General features: G+C 37.2%; 1 protein-coding gene and 1 pseudogene across 2 annotated transcripts in view; one reads left to right on the forward strand and one right to left on the reverse strand.

Moving 5' to 3' along the window:
- Med13 (mediator complex subunit 13) overlaps window positions 1-22,410 on the reverse strand; it is a 97,570-nt gene that overhangs the window by 20,028 nt on the left and 55,132 nt on the right. For both annotated transcript variants that reach the window (XM_076543084.1, XM_076543085.1), the window contains exons 12-20: window positions 20,406-20,527; window positions 18,731-18,821; window positions 18,389-18,603; window positions 17,926-18,122; window positions 15,805-16,721; window positions 6,760-6,921; window positions 3,405-3,628; window positions 2,583-2,772; window positions 1,038-1,494 (exon numbers count right to left, since the gene is read on the reverse strand). In XM_076543084.1, coding sequence (XP_076399199.1) covers window positions 1,038-1,494; window positions 2,583-2,772; window positions 3,405-3,628; window positions 6,760-6,921; window positions 15,805-16,721; window positions 17,926-18,122; window positions 18,389-18,603; window positions 18,731-18,821; window positions 20,406-20,527 — 2,575 coding nt within the window. The remainder of the gene's footprint in view (window positions 1-1,037; window positions 1,495-2,582; window positions 2,773-3,404; window positions 3,629-6,759; window positions 6,922-15,804; window positions 16,722-17,925; window positions 18,123-18,388; window positions 18,604-18,730; window positions 18,822-20,405; window positions 20,528-22,410) is intronic.
- LOC121831970 (U2 spliceosomal RNA) lies at window positions 4,951-5,092 on the forward strand (annotated as a pseudogene).

Genomic DNA, 22,410 nt, shown 5'->3' on the forward strand with positions numbered 1-22,410 from the left:
TTTTCTTAAAATTTCAGATTATGTAACTATTCAAGATGGGCAAACCAATCTCAGTAATAGTTTATTATTACATATATTCGTAAGTGTGACTTTTGGAACAACTGAGAATTCTAGAAAAATAACTAGGTTTAGACTAACTGAACTCAAAACATGGGAATTTTCACAGCACTTTCATTGTAAAAACAATGAGATTTATTACCATTAAAGTACTTATTGTGCATTGTACCATATTACTTGCATACTACAGAGAAGGCTACATACTCAAAAGGGTTAGACTTTCCCACAATCACAAAGTAGGTAAATGACAGGTCTGAAATTCAGAATTGATATGAATCTAAAGCCTCTATGCCGGGGCTGAGGTACAGAACAGTAGTAGACTGCTTGTCTAGCATATGTAAGGCTCAACACATGCGCGCGCGCGCGTGCACACGCACACCACACACACACACACACACACACACACACACACAAACTCCAAAGTGATTGCTCAAGCATTTGTGCAGTGCATATAAACAATTACATGTGCTTACGTCACTGGCCAGACTCAGTCATAGGGATATGTGGAATTAAATGCTTTTTAAGAACTTAACACCAACCCTGTGATTCTACAATAAAGACTTTTAAAACAATCTTCATATAACTTTATACATAAAATACTTAGCATGATTAAACTAAATTCCAAGATAAGACCAAGGAGTACTTTATACTACTTTACAACTATCTTTTTTGGGGGTGGGGGGTTCAATACAGGGTTTCTCTGTGTAGTTTTGGTGCCTGTCCTGGACCTCGCTCTGTAGACCAGGCTGGCCTCGAACTCATAGAGATTCGCCTGGCTCTGCCTCCCAAGTGCTGGGATTAAAGGCATGCGCCACCACCGCCCGGCCATCTGTCTTACTTAGATAAAAAGAGGGGAGTGTAGATTCTGAATTTCCACAAACTTAAATCAGTTTCTATTTATTCGTTCACTGTACACAGGCTAAATACATGCTACTACTGCTCAGCTATCTCCCAACCCCAAGTATCAGTATTCACATTACCTTTCTGACACATCAGGATGTGGCTGAGTGGGAAGCGACGCTGACTCCCCTGACATTCCTGCTGCCTGCAGAGATGACGACTGCTGTCCTCCTAGCTGGCCACTCTGAACTGTACTTGCTTGTGCAGACATGGATCCTGAACCACTAGTGTTCATACTGCCAAAGGGTGGAAACGAAGGCAGTTTATTTGATGACACTCCACTACTCATATTGGAAGATGATGAAGATGAAGTTGTGGTCAAAGTTGAGTTAGCTGTGGCAACTGAAGTAGGTATGGCAACACCTGAAGTCACTGTCACAGTGCTACTTGCCGCAGATGCTAAGGTGGCAGATGGAGCATTAGCGTTTCCAGTATTTGTCATCTGAGGTGCAGTAAGCAAAGACTGATTTGAAGGGGCAACTAAATTTGGCTGGGAGAGCAGAGTGCTGTCCAACGGCTGAGAAGCAAGATATGGACCTAAAGAACAAAAACGGGAATTTAATTCTGGATTTCACTGACTTATTTTTATTTTACTAAAGAAATAACAGTTTCGATGATACTTTCATGGCAATTACCTTCCCTTAACTATTTTACTAACAGTGCAGCATGTACTAGCTTTATATTTTCTCCCAGAAACTAAAGAAACAAGTTTAAAATGGAACTATAAAAGTAAACCTATATTTTCATTCAAATTTAAGATAATCAGTATGAAAATTCTATTTCCTGGGCAAAATTAACTGTAAACAAAGGCTGACAAGATGGCTCGGTGATTAAGTTAAATCCCAGGAACCACAGGTAGAAAGAGAGAACCAACCTTGCAAGCAGTCCTGACTTCCACTGATTCGGGGACATATACCCCACCACACTCAAGTAAATAAACGTTAATAAAAAATTAGATACATCAACAAACGTGACAGCAGATGTAGCAATATTTCATCAAATCACTTCAAGTGTTAAATCACAAGCTGAAGAAATATCAATTTCAACTGATAGCTAACTAAAATATAAAATGGAGGAATAGTACCATGAGGTTCAATTTACAAAAATGTCTAATTAGGTTCCGTAATTTGGTATTGCATCTTTTTGGATTAAGTGTAAAGGAAGTCACTGATATTAAAATTTAAAAGTACTACAAAAAAGGTTTTAAATGACAGCCAATTCTCTTAGCTACAGTAAGACTTTTCCTGGAGTTGCATAGTTTACTTAGAAATTACGTGCATCTCAATTACTAGCAAATCACACATCTTGAAGTATATAAAACATCAGACCCCACAAAAGTAACAGAAAATATTTTGGAATCCATAACGTCTACTTGATAGGATGTCCACATATGAAGCTAGCAGAATTTCTATGTGGACAGTCAGACAGTACATATTTAACTTTGAAACCACAGCCTTTGCCACATCTACTCAGTTCTGATTTTACAGGACAAAAGCAGGCAGACAGAGCGTGTTTGGAAAAATGGAGATGGCTACATGACACTAGAATATTATTTTACAAAAATAGATGATGAACCAAGGCACAATGCTCACACTACTCTTGAAGAATGAATACAAATTTAATACCTAAATCGTATCTGCAGACTTGTGCATAAAGCTTGAGTTTAGAAAATGCTTCATTGTTACCATCAGCTGCCTGAGAAAACCATTCTGTTACAAACTTTTCTGAAAGCTTCTTTGATGCAGTAGCTCCCACTTTCATGATCCCGTCCGTCAAGAGTCGAGAAATAGGTCTGTGTTGGCCCAATCGACAGGACTACAAAGGCAGAATCAGGGAATTTACTATACTATTAGGGTACAGATAATAAATTACTTAAGCTATTTATTTAAAATAAGCTTTATTACTTGTAATTAACAAATGAATCGAAATATCATTGACACTGGTGAATTTCCTTTAGGAATTTCAAGCTGCTAATTTGTTTGTTTGTTTTTGATACAGGGTCTCAGGTAGCCCAGGCTGGCCTTAAGCTTGCCATGTAGCTGAGGATGACCATCAACCTTCTAATCTTCCTGCCTTCGTCTCCCAAATGCTGGGATTACAAGCATATACCGCCATCCGCAGTAATACATTTTTTGTTCCAAGATATGGTATCACTGTGTAGCCCAGACTGGTCTGTCTCAACTACTCAAATACATGAGTTACAGGTATGCACCACCACACCCAACATACCAAGGGTTACTTTAAAGGAACACATATGCCCTTGAGAGACCCCTCCAACACTATGTTTTCTGCTGTGACCCATGGCACACATACCTAACAAAGACTAGCAAAACCGTGGCAACGTGTAGTTCACTAGTAAGACAACAGACACCACCAGCAGTCTTCCATCAACCAACAGAATTCCCCGGTACATTTTAAAGATGAACTATAAATCAGAAAATACCTACCTCATAGATTGCAGTAAGATCTCTAAAAAAGCTTTTGGCTCCATTTAACAAAGCTTCATTCTCTGGACAGAGTACAACATAGGCTATATCTCTTTGAGATCCATAAGGTTCCAGCATAAGTTTCTCCCAGTAAGGGAGAGCAAATGGAGAAAGCACCAGAAAATCATAATCATAACCCAACAAAAACGTGGGAATTGGCAGTGGTTCCGGAGATTCATCGGTTCCTGAGTAATAAAGAAGGAAATAGGAAAAAGCCAATTCATGTTATCTTCTTTATTTCCAAAGCTAATAAAGTATTAGGATAATATTAAAAACACAAACATGTAAAACTAGCAATGATATATTTTCAGAATTAAAAATATCCTTAAGAGGTGATCTGAAAATATTTACGGCTATTTTAAGGTAATCTTGTTCTATAGCCCAGTCAGGTTGAACTTGTAGCAAGCCTCTTTCCCTCAGCCCGTTAAATGCTGGGATTATAGGCACAAGCCATCACACTTGGCATTAATTAATTAATTTAAAAGTAAACAGATTTATAATTACTATGATGAAGCATAGTTCATTTGTTTACCATAACATAAGATATACTATGTAACACTGTATAGAAATCAACAATACTATATTTTATTACTTACTTACAACTTGATAAAAATGGTATATCAAGTTAAATGTTCTTATCATAAAACATTTTTAGACAAAGAAAATGGCAAATTACCTTATTTTAAAATGAGGAAGGATGTGAACAAAGACAAAAAAGTAAAATACCTCTTAGACATGGAAAAATGATTCATCTCTTTAAAGAAAGTAACTTAAAATGAATACTAAGAAATAACTGCAGCACTGCATTCTATGTACTGTTCAATGCTCTTTACTGGTTTTTTTTTGTTTTTGTTTTTGTTTTTGTTTTTGAGACAGGGTTTCTCTGTGTAGCATTGGAGCCTGTCCTGGATCTCTCTCTGTAGACCAGGCTGGCTTCAAACTCACAGAGTGCTGGGATTAAAAGCATGCTCCACCGCCGCTTAGCCCAGCTCTTTACATTTCTATACTAATTCTCACAAATACTATCTATTGGCAAACACTGTTATTAAACTCATTTTAAACACAAGAAACAGGAATGGAAAAGATAAACAACTTGTCTAGTATGATAAGAAAAGTTACAAGTATGTGAACCAAGGACGCCTACCTTCAGCCTCTCAAATTATAGTGAAATAAAATGTTCTTTCGTTCAACTACCAGACAATCTACTGGCAAGTTTGAGATAGTAGATTTTTATCTGATGGAGTTTAAATTGATACTTTTGAGTATAATTCAGCAATATATAGTTTAAACTACACATATGCTTTAAGCCAAGCATACATGAATCACTTAAATGATAATGATGGAAACAATCTATATGTCTACAAATAGTATATTGGTAAAATGCATATATAAACTACATACACATATATTACATATATAAAAATGATAGGATGTAGACAACCACTTAAAAAGTAAAGGAAGATAGTTTCAAATGTGTTAACAGAAATAATTCCAAAATCAGGAGCAGATCGCTTCTCGGCCTTTTGGCTAAGATCAAGTGTAAAATCAGGAGCAGAAATAAATCTCTATACTGTGTTGTAGAATATTAGTTTAAGATGTGTTACATTTGTTTATGCTATTGAACATTTGTTTAATGATGCAAAGATGTGTTGCTTTTTTTTTTTTTTTTTTTTTTTTTTTTTTTTTTTTTTTTTGGTTTTTCGAGACAGGGTTTCTCTGTGTAGATTTGCGCCTTTCCTGGGACTCACTTGGTAGTCCAGGCTGGCCTCGAACTCACAGAGATCCACCTGGCTCTGCCTCCCGAGTGCTGGGATTAAAGGCGTGCGCCACCACCGCCCGGCGTGTTGCATTCTTTTACGTTGCATTTGTTTAACTCTGTGAAGCTGTGATACTTTGCCTGTCTAGAACACCTGATGGTCTAATAAAGAGCTGAATGGCTAATAGCTGAGCAGAGAAAGAATAGGTGGGGCTGGTAGAGAGAATAAATAGAAGGAGAAAAAAAGCAAGAGAGAGGAAGGAGCAAGAAAACGAGAGGAAGCTGGGTGGTGCTGACGCATGCCTTTAATCCCGGCACTCGGGAGGCAGAGCCAGGCAGATCTCTGTGAGTTTGAGGCCAGCCTGGTCTACAGAGCGAGATCCAGGACAGTCTCCAAAGCTACACAGAAAAACCCTGTCTCCACAAAAAAAAAAAAAAAAAAAAAAGAAGAAGAAGAAGAAAAGAGGAGAGGAGAGGAGAGAAGAGGAGGAGGATTTCAGGGGCTAGCCAGCCACCCAGCTACACAGAGAGCCACAGAATAAGAGTGAAAGATATACAGAAGTAAGAAAAGGGAAAAGCCCAGGGGCAAAAGGTAGATGGGTAATTTAAGTTAAGAAAAGCTGGCAAGAAACAAGCCAAGCTAAGGCCAGGTATTCATAAAGCAAGACTAAGCATCATTGTGTATTTATTTGGGAGGTAGGTAGCAAGGCCCCCCAAAAGCAAAAGAGTTAAAAAAAAATCAAACAACAATACTGGTTTTGAAAAGAATGTAGAGTTTAAACTACAAAGTATTGCTAACCTGACGTTTTCATGGAGTAGCAATTTATGACAGTTAAATCATTCAGCCATTAATAAAAAAGAAAAATACAAGAAGCCTACTACTGCATACAATGCACTCTGAAACCACACACAGAAGTCAAGGATTTTAATGCTAACAGCTATTGAAGAGCTAGAGATGTGGTTTGATACTTGCCTATTGTGTGTGAGGCTCTGGGTTTAAACCCCAACACTACAGATACACACCAGCGATCATTCCAAATATCCTTCCTAAGTGTTATTTCAGAAATACCAATATTCAAACATTTAAATAGTCTCCTCCATCACAGGTGATCATAATCAACCGTATACCCACTCAGCAAGTATTCAGTCACTACTTTTATCATTAACTGTAAATTTCTATTTTCATGTTTTTTAAAATCAATAGTATTAGTCTCTACTATCTGGCCCCAACCTGTCCATCTCACTCAATTTAGAACTGAAGTCATTTGGGGATTTAAAGAAAAATCATCTTAGCAGCATGACTCTTTCTTCACATAAAATCACGCAGGTTGTCAAGCGTGGACAAACAGTACAGCTACTCATACTGACGTGAGAGTAAAGAAATCTCAGGAAAAGTAAATTCTACAAATGTAGAAAGGCAAGTTAGAGTTAGAACTAGACCACAATGTCCTTAAATGTTTAACACAAAAATATTTGAGAACTAATGTGCTTATTCCAGTTGGGCACATATCTGAAAATAGATATAAAATCAGTCATTATCTATCACAATATATAACTTACCATAAGAGCCTCGGCCAGCCATTTTATGAAATTGTTGCCAAGTGAGAGGACCCTGAACCCCCCAAGGCCTCACTGTTCTTTTTTTCTGAATAGCATCTTGAAGAACTGGCTGAAGAGAGAGGAGCATTCGAAGTATATCCTGCGAACACTGCATACTCACATCTACAACCATTAAAAGAAAAAGTGAGTAATAATTGCTATTGGTAACACATTTCAGAAATAAAAAAAAAATCTCAGGAATTTTAACTGTTCATTATAAAGAACATTAAACATTTGCTTACACAGAAAACCTTTCAAAAGTCAAATGTGGTGACACATGTCTGTAAAATCTGAATTCAAGAGGCTGAAACAGGAAGGTTCCAAGTTTGAAGCTAGCCTCTTCAAGATAGCAAAATTGTCTCAAAAAGAAAGAAGGGGGGGAGGGAGGGAGAGAAAAGAGGAAGGGAGGAAGGGAGGGAGGGAGGGAGGGAGGGAGGGAGGGAGAGAGAGAGAGAGAGAGAGAGAGAGAGAGAGAGAGAGAGAAAGAAAGAGAAGAAAGAAAGAAAGAAAGAAAGAAAGAAAGAAAGAAAGAAAGAAAGAAAGAAAGAAAGAAAGAAAGAAAGAAAGAAAGAAAGAAAGAAAGAAAGAAAGAAAGAAAGAAAGAAAGAAAGTGAAAAAAGAAAGGAGGCGATTCAGGTGATTAAGGATGCCTTAGCAGGAGCAGATTCTTAGCATGCATGTAGTGCCAAGTTCAACACCCAGATACACACGCAAAACAGCCAAAAAAACAACTCCTCTTCATAAAATACGGCTTTATCTAATTAATCAATTTGTATTTATTTTGGTCATTTCCAGTACATAAGACCTTATCTTGCACTGAAATGAGTTATAGATCATTTCTCTTAATTCTACTACTGTGGTAAAACAATAAGGTAAAACTAGTTATAATAATGAATTAATTTGAGAAAACACAGACTATATCAACTCCAAAATATAGGACTGGAAATATAACAGTGGTGCACCAAGACTGCCCAACAGCACAAGCAAAGCCATTTTGGAATACAGAATGTGTAACAGATAAAACCTGTTCATACTGCAAAAGACTATTATCTGCAGATACTTTGCAATCTTGGTATGTATAACATTATAAAATTGTTTGAAATGCATTTCTAAGCAAATATCTGAATGGATATGAACAATGTGGCCTATAAATGTAAAATGGCTACAGAAAAGTACTACTAATGACACTGATATTATTAATCTGGCCAATAATTTTGCCTGATAATACTATTACATTAAACCATTCAGCCTTAATTATTATCACTGCCTATCTTATCACTGGTAGCTTTAATTTTTATAACTTAAGTAATTTAATTCCAGATATATGTTTAATAACAATTTTGAGCCAAGTATGGTGTTATATGGCGGTAATTCCAGCATTGAAGAAAATAAGGAAAGAGGACTGCTGCAAGTACCAGATCTGCCTGGGCTACAGAGTAAAGATCCCATCTCAAAACACAACACAAAACATTTATTATAAGATCTATATAGATATCTATACTGCTATGTATATAAGAGAATACTATTTAGTCACTATTAAGTGATGAAACTACCAGACATGGAATATTAACTAATAATAATAATGGAGGGAGGGGCCTAGGAAAGTGGCTGAATAGTTAGGAGTGATTACTGCTCTTAGGACCCAAATTCAAGCCCTTGGCAGTTGACACTGATGTGTAACCCCACTTCCAAAAGATCTCGTCTCTGCAGGAACCTGCACCCCTGTGCACACAGACACAGGCACACGTATACAGATACATAATTAAAAATGAAAATAAATCTTTAGTAACTAAAACAAAAGCTAGAACATGTTATACTATTAAGAAATAATAGTAAATGACAAATATAAAACTGGAGTATATTTTATGTTATGCAATTAGTATAAATATTCATGTGTGAATATTAACAACCTAGAAAAAGTTACCATTAGCTAGGGCTATTAATTGTAATTACATGTGAGCTTCTAAAAATCACATGGGAACAGAGACAAGTGGATCTATGAGCTCCAGGTCAGCCTGATCTACAGAGTCATTTCCAAAACAGCCAGAGCTCAAAACCCTGTCTCAAAAAACCAAACCAAACCAAACCTAACAAAAAAATTGGTAAAGTGGCTTAGCAAGTAAAAGAACTTCCGTTTGATCCTCAGAATAGAGCATGGAAAGAGAGAGAGACGTGACCTCCACTAGTGCACTGAGGCCTATGCACCTGCAGTCAAGGTGCAGACACATACTCATACGAGAAAAAATATCAAAACTCAGCATCCCGTCCTGAGATCATCAAAGCACAGGAATTTGTATTTTTTATTCTAATTAAGAGGAATTCTTAAAGATACTCTCACTGTTTTCTATCTATTATTTCTATCTAATATTAATGAACATTAGCTATATTAGCCCTGATATTCTAATTCTTTTTAAAAATTAAAATCATTAAACATCTACCAATTCAAAAAGGACCATAGATACAAATTTAAGAGCTAAAACCAAAAGTTTTTAGGGAAAAAAAAAATGCTGAAATGTCATGTCCATGGGCCAGATAAACCTTTTTAGATATAACACCAAGGTATAGGAACAAGGAAAAAATTAGACTTTATCAAAATCAAAAATATTCTTCAAAGGGTATTATCAAGAAATGGAAGATGAGTTAGGAGGTAAGGGTGCTTGCCTCCACACCTAATGATCTGAGTTTAATCCCCAGAACCCACTCCACACACATGCACAAAAAGCTTGAAAAAAAAAGGGGGGTGAAAATATTTTCAAACCATATGCCAATAAAGGATTTTCATCCACAGTTCATGAACTCATAAAAATCACTAATGAAAAGGCAAAAACAGACAACAATTTAAAAGAACAACACAAAATCAAATTTTTAGAGCAGGTAAGGCTCAAGGACCACAAATTTGAGGACAGCCAGAGTCGTAGGATCAGGATCAGACACTTCACCTGCACACTCACCTCTTCCTTCCCATCACCCCCAATACAGCAAAAGATCTTAAACACTTCTCTAAAGATAGGAGAATGGATATTAAGTCTATGAAAAGACACTGAACATCATTTATCATTAGGGAAATTCAAAGCCAAACCACAAGACACCACTTGATAACCACTAGGATGTCTTCAATATCAAATTAGACTTGCAAGTGTTGGTGTGGTTTTGGAAAAAGTAGAACCATCCAATGTTTAGATTTAAAATAGTGCACATGCTTTGAAAAATATTAGTTATATGACCCAGGAAACCTAAGTATACATCATATAAAATATTATGCAAATGTCCACAGAAGCATTATTTATAATAGCCAAAAAGTGCATACAACTCAAATGTACAATATGTAGACTTTAAAAAAGGTGTATTTATATCACAATGGAACACTGTCATTAAAGTACTAATAGGTGCTTTAAGAACTTTGAAAACAATCTGAGTGGAAGGAAAAAAAATAGTCAGGGGCTGGAGAGATGGCTCAGTGGTTAAGAGTCCTGGCTGCTCTTCTAGAGAACCCAGGTTCTATGCCCTGCTCCTACATGGCAGCTCACAACTGTCTGTAACTCTAGTTCCAAACATATATACAGGCAAAATGCCAATGAACATGAAATAAAAATAAACTAAAACATTGTTTTAAAGAAAGTCACAGAAGCTGGGCGGTGGTGGCACACGCCTTTAATCCCAGCACTCGGGAGGCAGAGCCAGGCTGATTTTTGTGAGTTCGAGGCCAGCCTGGTCTACAGAGTGAGATCAAGGACAGGCAGAACTACACTGAGAAACCCTGTCTCGAAAAAACAAAACCAAACAAACAATAAAGTCACAGAAGACTATATACTGTACTATTCTATTTACATACAATAACCCCAAATGCACATGTATACAGAAAGAACCCTAACTAGACTAATGATTGCTTACAGCTTTGAGAAAGGGACAGACACAAATAGGGAATAACTACTAAAATGTTCCAAAATTGTTTGTACTGATAGGTACACTGTAAACACTAAATATGTGATTGTATATTTATATAGGTGAATGATATGGTATGGTTATAAAAGTAGTAAGTGATCAGGAGGTGCTGTGACAGTGAGCATGAGAAAATTAAGAGCAACTTTGTTTTTGTTGTTGTTGTTGTTTTCAAGACAGGGTTTCTCTGTGTAGCCCTGGCTGGCCTGGAACTCACTCTATAGTCCAGGCTGGCCTCCAATTCAGAGATCTGCCTGCCTCTGCCTCCTGAGTGCTGCGATTAAAGGTGTGTACCACCCCTGCCTGGCTCTAAGAGCAACTTTTACTTATTGTCTCAATTCTTAAAAGCTCTCAAAAAATTTTCTGATTTGAACAAAACAAAAGTTGCCACTGAAACATAAACTGTATTCTGTAGATTTTTTTTCCCTCTTTTGCAGTAAATAAGGATTAAACCCAGGACAGCATACCTGTCAAGTCAATTGCTCTGCTACAGAGTTACATTCTTAACCTACTTTACACTTTTAAATTAATTTGAACAAATATTCAGTATTCCGATCATGGACTAAATGCCAAGTACTATTCTCAGTATTGAAAATATGGCTATCCTTACACAGAAACTGCATGGTATGTACTTAAGGGATAAGAGATCAATCAATAAATTCTACTGCATGAGAAATAATCAAACACTATGGAAAATGCAGAACATGAGGATTTCCAATTTTGTATTAATAAGATAATATCTAACTAGACTTAAAGGAAACAAGAAAGATCCCAAGTCTATAGGAGAAAGGTATCCAAGGCAGAGGGCATAATCCATAGGCCCTAACTTATAGGTCCTAATCTGTTGGTATACATCTCAATGATGTTATACTTTAGTCAGAGTATAAATATGCACCAGGTAAAACCCAGTATTTATCTGGCAAACAGGTTGTTCCCAATAAACTAAAAATAAAGAGCACCACTGAAGCTATTGCTGCCATTGGAGTTAGTAACGTTGGAGATCCTATGTGCTAGGCACTCACCAACTCAGTTTTTCTTTATTTGGCAATTCTCTATAGTATAATAAGTTAGATGAATCATGATATTGTCATGTATAATAATGAGCTCATGTGTGGTCTTCTTGTTTTATTTCACAAATTACTCTTTTAATATCATGATGAAAATAATTATGAGTTATGATCTCACTGCCCAAGAACTATTTTGTTTTGTTTTGTTTAGGAAGGCTCTCACTATGTAGCAATGGCTGTCCTGAAACTCAGTCATCCAACCTGCCTCTACCTCCTGTGTGCTGGGATTAAACATGTGTGCCACCATGCATAGTCTGCTCAAGAACTATTATACTTCCTCAAACAGTCCTATTAAATGCCCCCTCCTATTCTATCCCTGGCTCATTTTCATACATGTGTAAATTTCAGTAATTAACCAGCACCCTGAGATTGATGTGCACATTTATTTTTGCTTGCTTCAGAACTGAAATAAAGGTAATGCTTTAACTGGGGTAGTGAGTCATTTCAGGGGGTAAGGGTGCTTTCAGCTAAGCCTAAAGACATGAATGGAAGGAAGAAAAGCAACTCCTGCAAGTGTCCTTTGATTTCCATGTGTAACATGGCACAAATACACATGCAAACAGTATGTAATAAAAAACACACATGTAACTACAATCTTTGGAATTATTTTGACCTCACCCTCAAACTACTACTGCTATAATTCACCTATTTGTTACATATAACTGTATTCAATTTCAGGGCTTGTTAATATTCTATCAGTACTACTGTAATTATATATCCTTCTATCAATAGGAATTTGGATTATCTTTTACTTCTGATTATTATTTTAGTTATCTTAGTAGCTGGAAAACAATTAAAAAGTAGAATATCTTATCCCTCTCCCAAATATCAAGCACACTGCACAATGTATGTCTGAAAGTGGCTGAATTAATATAAGGACCACATAAAATCTATTATGTTTACATGAATGAGCTCAGTAAATCTTTACAATGCTATCCAAGTCAAATACTAGTTTTATTTCATTAGTACAAATGAAGTGAGTCAAGGTATAGTTCAGTTATAAAGTACCTGCCTAGCATACACAAGTTCCTGGATTCAAACCACTACACACACACACACACACACACACACACACACACACACACACACACACACACGATGAAGTAATAAAAATAAAAAATTACTTTTTCAAAGGCATCATTAGCAATGAGTGGCAGAACTGATTGCTATCTCCAGAGTTTGATTTAGAGGATCATGGGCAGAGTGAACATGTGGATTTCTAACAAAGTGATAATGTCTAAAGCTGCTAGTATGGGAAATTAGACATCAGTATCAAATGATACTGTCACTGTCTCCCATTGGTCTCATCCATAACTACAAAAGCAATCACTACAAATGTTCACATTCCCTCTTCTTGTCCAAAGAAATAACATCTCTTCTTGTTGTAATAATGGAAAGGTTTCTATATAAAGGTCTATAATATACCTCTACTTGAAATGGATTGATTCTATTTCCCCTCACTTATTCAATGATTTTTTGCTCCAACAACGGTACCTGTGGTTCTGTGATAATTCTTCCCATGGAGGAAGGCTGGACTAAAGAGAGGGAGTGAGGTTCCAGTTAGGTAGGAAGAATAAGTTTTAGAGGTCCATTTAGTGACATGATAAGCACAGCTAGTAATATTGTATTCTGTATTTTAAAACTGCTGGAAGATTTTAAATGATAATCTAACTAGCTTGTTTATTACTCTACAATGTGTCCATACAGCAAAATACCACTGTACTCATATGAAATATAGATATATAAATATATATATGAATATACTTATAATTTTAAAATTTTCATCTAGATAGAATCATTTTCCATGTACATATGTATATACATACTAATATAATTATTATATATTAACCCTAACATAAAATTTCTAGTTATACCAAATGTCTCCCCCAAATTTTAACTTTGTTTCTCATTTCCTCACATCTACTCTAATCAGGTTGACAGAACTGATTATCAAGTTCTTCAAGGGGCCACATCAAGTGACCATTATATCTTTATGAAGACACTATTTATACATATCATCACTCTCTTTCAGATATTCTCATACATGAGTCCCTACTTCCTGGGTCCTTCTCAGATTCCTTCCTGACCCTCTCTTCCCCAGAACTTCCCATCCAGCTCCAGGCTTTTAAAAGAGAAGGGCCCCATATATCCCAGGGTGGCCTTGAACTTACCATGTAGCCAAAGATGACCTTGAATTTCTGATTCTTTCCTTTCCCAGTGCTGGTATTACAGATGTGCACCACAGCTGGCATCCCATAGTATTTAATACTGATCACCCACATATAAAAAATGTTTCATTTCTAGACTCATCAGTCTTCTGAATTTAACACTCATTATCTCCAAGTATGTACCTGACTTCCTCCTATTTTCCTCCTCTGTAGTTAGCACCAACATTCACACAAACCATGCTTAACGCTTCACCTTTTCTTGCGTGGATCAGCACAGTGCTGAGGTCTGTCTCTTAATCTGATCTACTACCATTTCTATGATCAGCACAGTGCTGAGGTCTGTCTCTCAATCTGTTCTACCACCATTTCTATTGCTTTCAGGCTTTTCCACGCTGTCCTCTTCACTGACTACTGTAACTAGCTTCCACCTCATTTTCCTGCTTCTACTCTCACCTTCCATCACTGCCCATCCCAGGATTTTTTGTTTTGTTTTAAGCAAAAAAGACAGTGTGGTGTTATTTTCCTATTAAAAATAGTTCCCACAGCATTTAAATAGTTATTTATTAAAATAAATTGTAAAGGCATGGTCCAAAAAGTGCCTGTTGTCAAGCCTAACAACCTGAGTTCAATCAATCCCTGGACCGACTTAGTACAAGGAAAGAACCAACTCCCTCAAGCTGTTCTCTGACTTCCAAATGTACCCCATGGCACGCATATGCACCCAAACACACACACAGATTAAATAAATAAATGTAATAAAAAAAATTAATATATAATTTTGTGTAGTACTGTTCACTCTTCCCACTTCAAGTAGGACTTTCCATAAATGCTCCTTCCCCCTCACTAGCATCTCTGACCATATTTCTGAAACAGCACATAAAGTTTCTCCCTTACAAACATGGGAAACCTCACCTGGCCCGGACACAAACACGGGCAGGATTGACAGATTGATAGCTCTTTCTCGATTCGATTGATAGCTTTCTCTTCAGTGCACTTATAACTGGTACATAATGCAAGCATATATTTTTGTTGTTGTTTACTACCTGTCTCCTCCACTGAATCACGGGCTCAAAAAGAAAGGGGATTCTAACATAATCAGTCAGGGCCTTGTGAATGAGAAGCCCAATCCAAACAGAGGTGGGGCCTTCAAGGCTGATGGCTTCTCAGGCATAACACGAAGGCTATCTATCCTCTGGCCACCAGACACACGTGCACATGAACCAGACACGTGCAATCATGCACACACATACACATGAGCAAACCCAAACCAACAAAGACAAAAATCAAAACCAGAAACTGCTGTGACTGTTCAACAGTGATCATGAAACAGTGCTGAGCACAAACAAGGTACTTGGAAAATATTGAATAAGACAGTCAAGGCACAGCTCGGCAGCAGAGTGTATGCACCTCAAAAAACAAAATTAGACGGCTGAATGAAACAATCATTAATTTTCTGTTGACAAACAAGCAGCATGCCTTTTAAATTTGTACATGAGCATATAATTATAGATGTACAATAACTTATTTCTGTAGCTGAAACTCAACTAAATAGCTAATAAATCTCTCTTTATGATACTGTCTTGTTTGTTTTTTCTGAGACAGGATCTCGTATATAGTCTTGGCTATGCTGAAACCCCATATGTAGACGAGGCTGGCCTCCAACTCAAGAGACCCACCACCCGCCTCTGCTGGGATTAAATGAGGGTTATATCCGAATTTCAGCATCCTATCAGGACTAACTGCTTTGATACGTTTACCCCCAAGAAAAAAGAAGCCAAAGTCAAATACCTAAAAAATGAAGCAAACAAAGCTGACTTCCTTCACAAACTCACCATTTTGTTTGGCCCACGGATGCAAGCATGAGCTTTTGACAAGTGCTTCATCAACCTTTCCTCCTGACATATTATCCATGAACTGACGTCCATGTTCTAATGCAAGATAGCAGTCATTGCAATAGTCCCGCTCTTCAACACGGACCCAATTGCTAATTACCCCCATTTTGGGAAAAGGATCTTGGTCTGCTGCTCCAAAGGGTGAAAATAAATTAGTGCATTGATCTTGTAGCAGTAATATCAACTCATCAGGCACCTTTTCCGATTCCTTTAGGCCTCCGTTAACATTTTCTGCAGAGGTAGCCCTGAGAGCTTCGAAACGTTTTTCTGCTTCTTTGCCACAGTCTGTGTTGCGTCCTATGATATCAAGTTCATCTTCAAGAAATAATCCTGAATTATTTCCAAATTTTCGGTTCATGACAGCACTGAAGCCGCAGGTACACCGATACTGTGCTTCCTGCGTTGGATCTGGAATGTAAACTCCAACATCGGCACCCTTGATGTTCATGTTGCAAACACAAATACAGCAACTGTCAAAATTACAGTCTTTAAACAAATTCATACCAGATTCTGAAAGGATGAGGTTTACATAAAGACTGTGTGCTTCAGGGATGGAGGGGACAGTTGCAGGCTCAACAGAGTTGAGGGGTCTGCATGTAGATGGGGTGGAAGCCGGTGAATACAAGTCTGAATTCTCATACTTGACTGAACCTTGAGCACTAGCAGGTCCACCAGCTCCACGAGGAGTCCTTGGAGTCCTTGGAGTCCTTGGAGTTGGAAATCTAGGGGTGGATGGAGAAGGAAGAATTCCCGCACCACCATTACTAGGAGGTGCGCTGCTCGGAGGCATCCCAAAAGAAGTATGGGTTTGAGGTGTGTAGGCAGGACCATAATCTTGATCCATATTGCTTCCATCACTGTTGTCACCAAGGCAAAAAATAGAAATACATACATAGAGGAACACATCAGTAATGTGAAGTACAAAGAAAAATTTTCCAAATGCTTTTCAGCAACACTGAAAATTTCCATATGGCAATCAGTACAGGATTACAGGTAAAACTAAGACTTATTTCAGGTTTATTGTATCCACTATGGAGATTCTTGTAAGCTAACTCAATTCCAGTTCAGAGGTTCAGTTCCCAGCACCCACATCAGGCAGCTCACTGCCTATAATTCCAGTTCCAGGGGATCTGATGTCCTCTGCCTCCACGGCACCTGCACACATGTTGTGTACATGAAGACAGATAAGGACACACATATAAAATTTTAAGTCTTAAAAAAATTACAAAGTTTATATACAGTTATACACATCTAGACAACCATATTTACCATCTATAAATTTCTAATCTACAAATATTTGTATTTCATTGACTCACTGAAAAAAGAATTCTGACTTTTGAGTTATGTGTAAAAAGTGGCAACAGTAATTTTAAGATGCAACTGATAATAAAATGCAAAGCTTTATCTGTTACAATGTGAATGAAGTAGATGCAAAATGGCAGCAAACAAACAGAAACAACTCAGTATTGCAGACTAAGAGAAAAGATACTTTTAAAGTAAAGAACAAAAAATGGTCTATGGTTTCAAATAGTTTATCCATGTCTACTGTTGTTATAATCAACAAGAATTATTATTTTATTTACTTATTTTTAGGATTTCAAAAACCTATGCTCTTTTTCCAGCATACCAGTTACTTCAACAAAAAATGAATAAAACCTGGGCTGGTAAGACAGCTCAATGGGGGAAGAGTGCTTGCTCTGCAAGCTGAAGACTTGAGTTCAAATTCCTAGCACCCATGTAAAAAAAAGCTGGGCATGGTTGAGCAAGCTGTAATCCCAACATCTGGGAGGCAGACAGGCAAATTCCAGAAGGCTGCGAGCCAATCAGCCTAGACAGAACAGCAAGTTTCAGGTTCAGTGAGAAACTGTGTCTCAAATGAGTAAAGGGGCAGTAGATGAAGAAACCCAATGTTTACTTCCCTCTGGCCTTCACATGTGGTTCACAGGCATGCACACCATCCAATGCTACCCCTCTAACACACACACACACATACATACATACACACACACATACCCCAAAGCATTCAATATTATAATAACAACATCAAAACATCAATCATACCCCTCTTTGATGAATGGCATTGAAGGGCCTGAAGGAAGCAAGTCCAATTTTCCAACAGTCCAACTCTGCCGGTAGATACACTCTTCTGGCAATTTGAGAGGAGGCAGACAATGGCTTGGTAGAGTTTTTAAAGGTGCAAACATGGAACATCCTACTAGAACTTGACAATTTTCGGGCTTATAGACATAAGAATAATCCTACAATATAAAGAATGTGGACTTTCAGTGCCTTATGTTCAAAGTGACTATCTTCTTTACCCTGTTCTTTAAACAGACAAAAGAATAAATATTTTCTGTTCTATTCTTTAATGCATTTTACATAGTATCCCCACAATTCAGTTCTCAGATTAGCCACAAAACTAAAATCACAAAACTAAAATCAACTGCGAAAAGATTTTTGAACACAGCAGTTAATCCCATAAGAACACCTAGGAAGTGTGTAACTTTGTTGGAAAAATACTTACTTTAATTTCAGAAGGCTTGGGGCTACAGAAGCCCTCTTCAACCTCGATTCTGAACTGTGCTCCTATACTAGAACTACTGCCTTCTAGGACAGTTGCTCCAGGCACTGTATCCATATTCCCATATTCTTTGTTATTCATGTTCATTGGAGAAAACCCCATAATGTGTTGTTCCAATGATGGTGGTGTAGGATACATCTTATGAAGATCTGCAGTGCCTGTGTTTAATAAAACACCTGTTTTAACATAGACTAAAAAGAGGTAAATCTGTGCTTAAAGCAAAGGGAATTTTCTGGGGGAGTAAGTTTTTCAAACTGAGCTAAAGCTCAGCTCTGTGAAGCTTACTTATGCAAGATAATGGATCCAGACTTCCTGTCTTTGATTCTTTGGAGCTGGCTTTATCATCTGATCCACTTGCTGTTTTTTTAGATCCAGGCTATTTAAAAAAAAAAAAGGCATGTATTAATCTGAAACCCAATGTGATCACACAGTACTAATCATTCATATGTAACTTAAAAGATTAATATTGGCCATCAAAAGTGGTCTTCTGAATCTATGGCAGAGCCAAATACCATACTAGGTAGATAGTTTACAGACAGATCCATCACTGAAGATTATTTGATAAGTCTCTCAATTAACAGGAAAAAAGGTATACTCAAGAAAACATGCAAAAAAGCATAAACAACCAATAACTTAAGACCAAATAAAAGAATTTAAAATTAACACTGGAATTGCTTTTTAGCAAAAGACACTCAAAGTAGCTATCCCTTTATTTAGAAGGTATTAAAATTTCCTATATAACTCTTTGTTATATTTTCACCTTGTGTTAATAAAAGTTATTCCTGCAAAAATATTTTTACAGGTAAAACTGAACATACACCTCAGGGAGACTTCTCAACAAGGTAATAAAATTCCTAACAAACCAAGTTTTCATGTCTCCCGCCATCACCAATGTTTTTGTGAGGTTTTTTGTTTGTTTGTTTGGTTTTATTTTTAAAGATAGGTAGGGCCTCATGTAACCTAAGCTGGCATCTGATTTTTATGCAAACAAAACTAAGTCCAAAATACTGATTTTCTTGCCTCCACATCCCAAGAACAGGGATCATAGGCATGTGCCACCACATCCAGCTCTTACCAAAGGTTTTAGAACTAACATTTGTCCCATGTCTTAAGTTCAACACTTGGTGAGTAAAGCAAAGATAAAGGTACTTGTCAGTTCCTAATCTACTTTTAAGTGGATGGAAAAGGAATTCCTTTTATGATGATGTAGCCCCCAATTCATTAACTGCTAAACAACTGGCATTCTAGGAAATCCCATTTAAAAGTTTTTGCTTTTATCTTCAACTTTCTCTGAAAACAGGTGTGACAGATTAAGTAGTACCTTGTGTTTTCTCCTTTGCTGTTTTTAAGTGTGTATCTTCTAGTAAGAGAGGTAATGTCAAACAATTTCAGAAGAACTGGTATTCCTTACTAAATTGATAAGGTGAAAAATTCTATGTTAATTATTTAAACATTTTCTGATTCAATTCAAGAGTCACTTCTCAAACTACATGAACAAAATACAGGCTAGGCAGTGGTGGCGCACGCCTTTAATCCCAGCACTTGGGAGGCAGAGCCAGGTGGGTCTTTGTGAGTTCGAGGCCAACCTGGTCTACTGAGAGAGATCCAGGACAAGCACCAAAACTACACAGAGAAACTCTGCCTCAAAAAACCAAAAACAGAAAAATCATTCTGAGGACTGAAAGAAAAAAAAAACACCTCACATGGCAGAGCTCAATGAAACTTGTATCATCTACCTCTCAAACATACCAAAGTAAAAACCCACATCAAGGTCCACAGGAAACACATTGAGATGACTCTTAACATGAGAGTAAAATAAACCGATTGTGTTTTATTATAAAATATTTCCTACTGTTCAAAGCTAGAGCACAGTACTCAAGTGACAAATCACTTCCAGAACTTGAGCTCATACAAAGTCAATGAAAGCTAATTTAATCCTAATTATTATTAGGCTACTCACTGTTAATTCATCTTCATCAGAATTGAAGAGGTTATCAAGGTCAGTATAAGAGACAGCCAGATCTGAGTCATAAATCAAACTGGTTGATGGAGGACGGGCATGATTAGTAGGACGTGGAGCATCTACATATGACAATCAGAAAAAATAGACTGAAAACTCAACTACTGGAACAAGTAGTAGTCCACTTATCTAAGATAGATATAAAACCTAATGTTTATCAAGACAACTAGGCAACATGAACTGTTCATAGTCCCTTATTTAAAATCGGAGCAATTTTTCTTAGAAATAGTTTTAAATAAACAATATTACTTTCCCCCAAAAGTTGCATAATCTATACCATTGTTAAGCTCCATACATAAACCATAAAAATATGTTACTAGAATGGAGAATTAAAGATACACGTTTTCTTTTTGTGTGTAGTATGTGTGTGATGTGACTGAATATACATGTATGCACAGATACCTGTGCACACACATATGCATATATGTAGAGGTTGACCCAGGGTATCTGCCTTAGTTACCTCCTAACTCTCCCTTGAACCTAGAGCTCACTGATTCAGTGAGTTTAGTTATCTAGGTTTCTCTAGAAATTTCCATGCTAGGAATAGTCAGGCCCAGTCACACCTGCCCAACATTTATGTGGCTACTGAGGGTCCCACTCTGGTTCTTATGTCTGCATAGCAAGCAATCATAAACAGGCCATCCACCTAACCCTTACCTTTGCATTTTCAAACAGATGTATTTACTGTAAGTAAAAAAGGTTGTATGTAGGCGGGGCAGTGGTGGCCCATGCCTTTAATCCCAGCACTCAGGAGGCAGAGGCAGGAGGATCTCTGTGAGTTCAATACCAGCCTGTTCTACAGAGAGATCCAGGACAGGCACCAAAACTACACAAAGAAACTCTGTCTCAAAAAAAAAACAAAACAAAAAAAAGTTGTATGTAAGCATCTAAATAAAGATGATACAATCACTGAATATCAAATTAATAATGTATGATGAATAAATTCTAGGTATCTGCTAGAAAACATAATATTTACACATAACAATATAGCATTATTTGTCTAGAGTCTTGATATCATATTTTTTCCTTTTTTATTATTATTTGTGTACATGATAATTAGAGGCTGGGAAGGATGGAGGAAAGGAAATACAAGGATTAAAAAATAGCAAAATAGGATAAAAACTGGACAGAAGAATAGGTTCTAGTGCCTTTAGCATAGAGGCGATTACACTTACAAACAACTATTTTAACCTATAATCATACATTTTATGAAAAACTAAGACAAGCTTTAAGGGTCCTAATACACTGAAATAAAGAAACGGAAATACAAAGTACCCTGATTTGGCTGGTACATATGAGATACATGTAAGGAAACATACTGTACCACACATACACACAGAATAATTACTTTTTTTGGGGGGGTGGGGAGTTCGAGACAGGGTTTCTCTGCGTAGTTTTGGTGCCTGTCCTGGATCTCGCTCTGTAGACCAGGCTGCATGGTTTGTTTTTTTTTTTTTAAGAGCACAAATATCTTGACCACAAATGCATGGATTTACTTCTAGACCCTCTACTCCATTATAATGGTCAATGTGCCTTTTTGTTCTTTTTTTCTTTTCTTTTTTTTTTTTTTTTAATGGTTTTTCTGTATAGCTTTGGAGCTGTCCTGGAACTCACTCTGTAGATTAGACCAGCCTCAAAAGCACAGAGATCCACCTGCCTCTGCCTCCCAAGTGCTGGGATTAAAGGCATGTGTCACCACCGGCCAGCTAATGTGCTGTTTTTACTTAATGCCAGTACCATACTATTATTATCTGTATAACATATTTCGAAGACAGACAATATAATAAGCTTTTTTTTTTTTGAGACAGGGTTTCTCTGTGTGGCCCTATCTGTCCCAAGACTCACTCTGCAGACCAGGCTGGCCTCAAACTCAAACTCAAGAGATCCATCTGTCTCTGTCTCCGGAATGCTGGAATTAAAGGTGTGGGCCACCACCTGCCCAGCT

Source organism: Peromyscus maniculatus, chromosome 8 (assembly GCF_049852395.1).
Source record: "Peromyscus maniculatus bairdii isolate BWxNUB_F1_BW_parent chromosome 8, HU_Pman_BW_mat_3.1, whole genome shotgun sequence".
NCBI classification, from domain to species: Eukaryota; Metazoa; Chordata; class Mammalia; order Rodentia; family Cricetidae; genus Peromyscus; species Peromyscus maniculatus.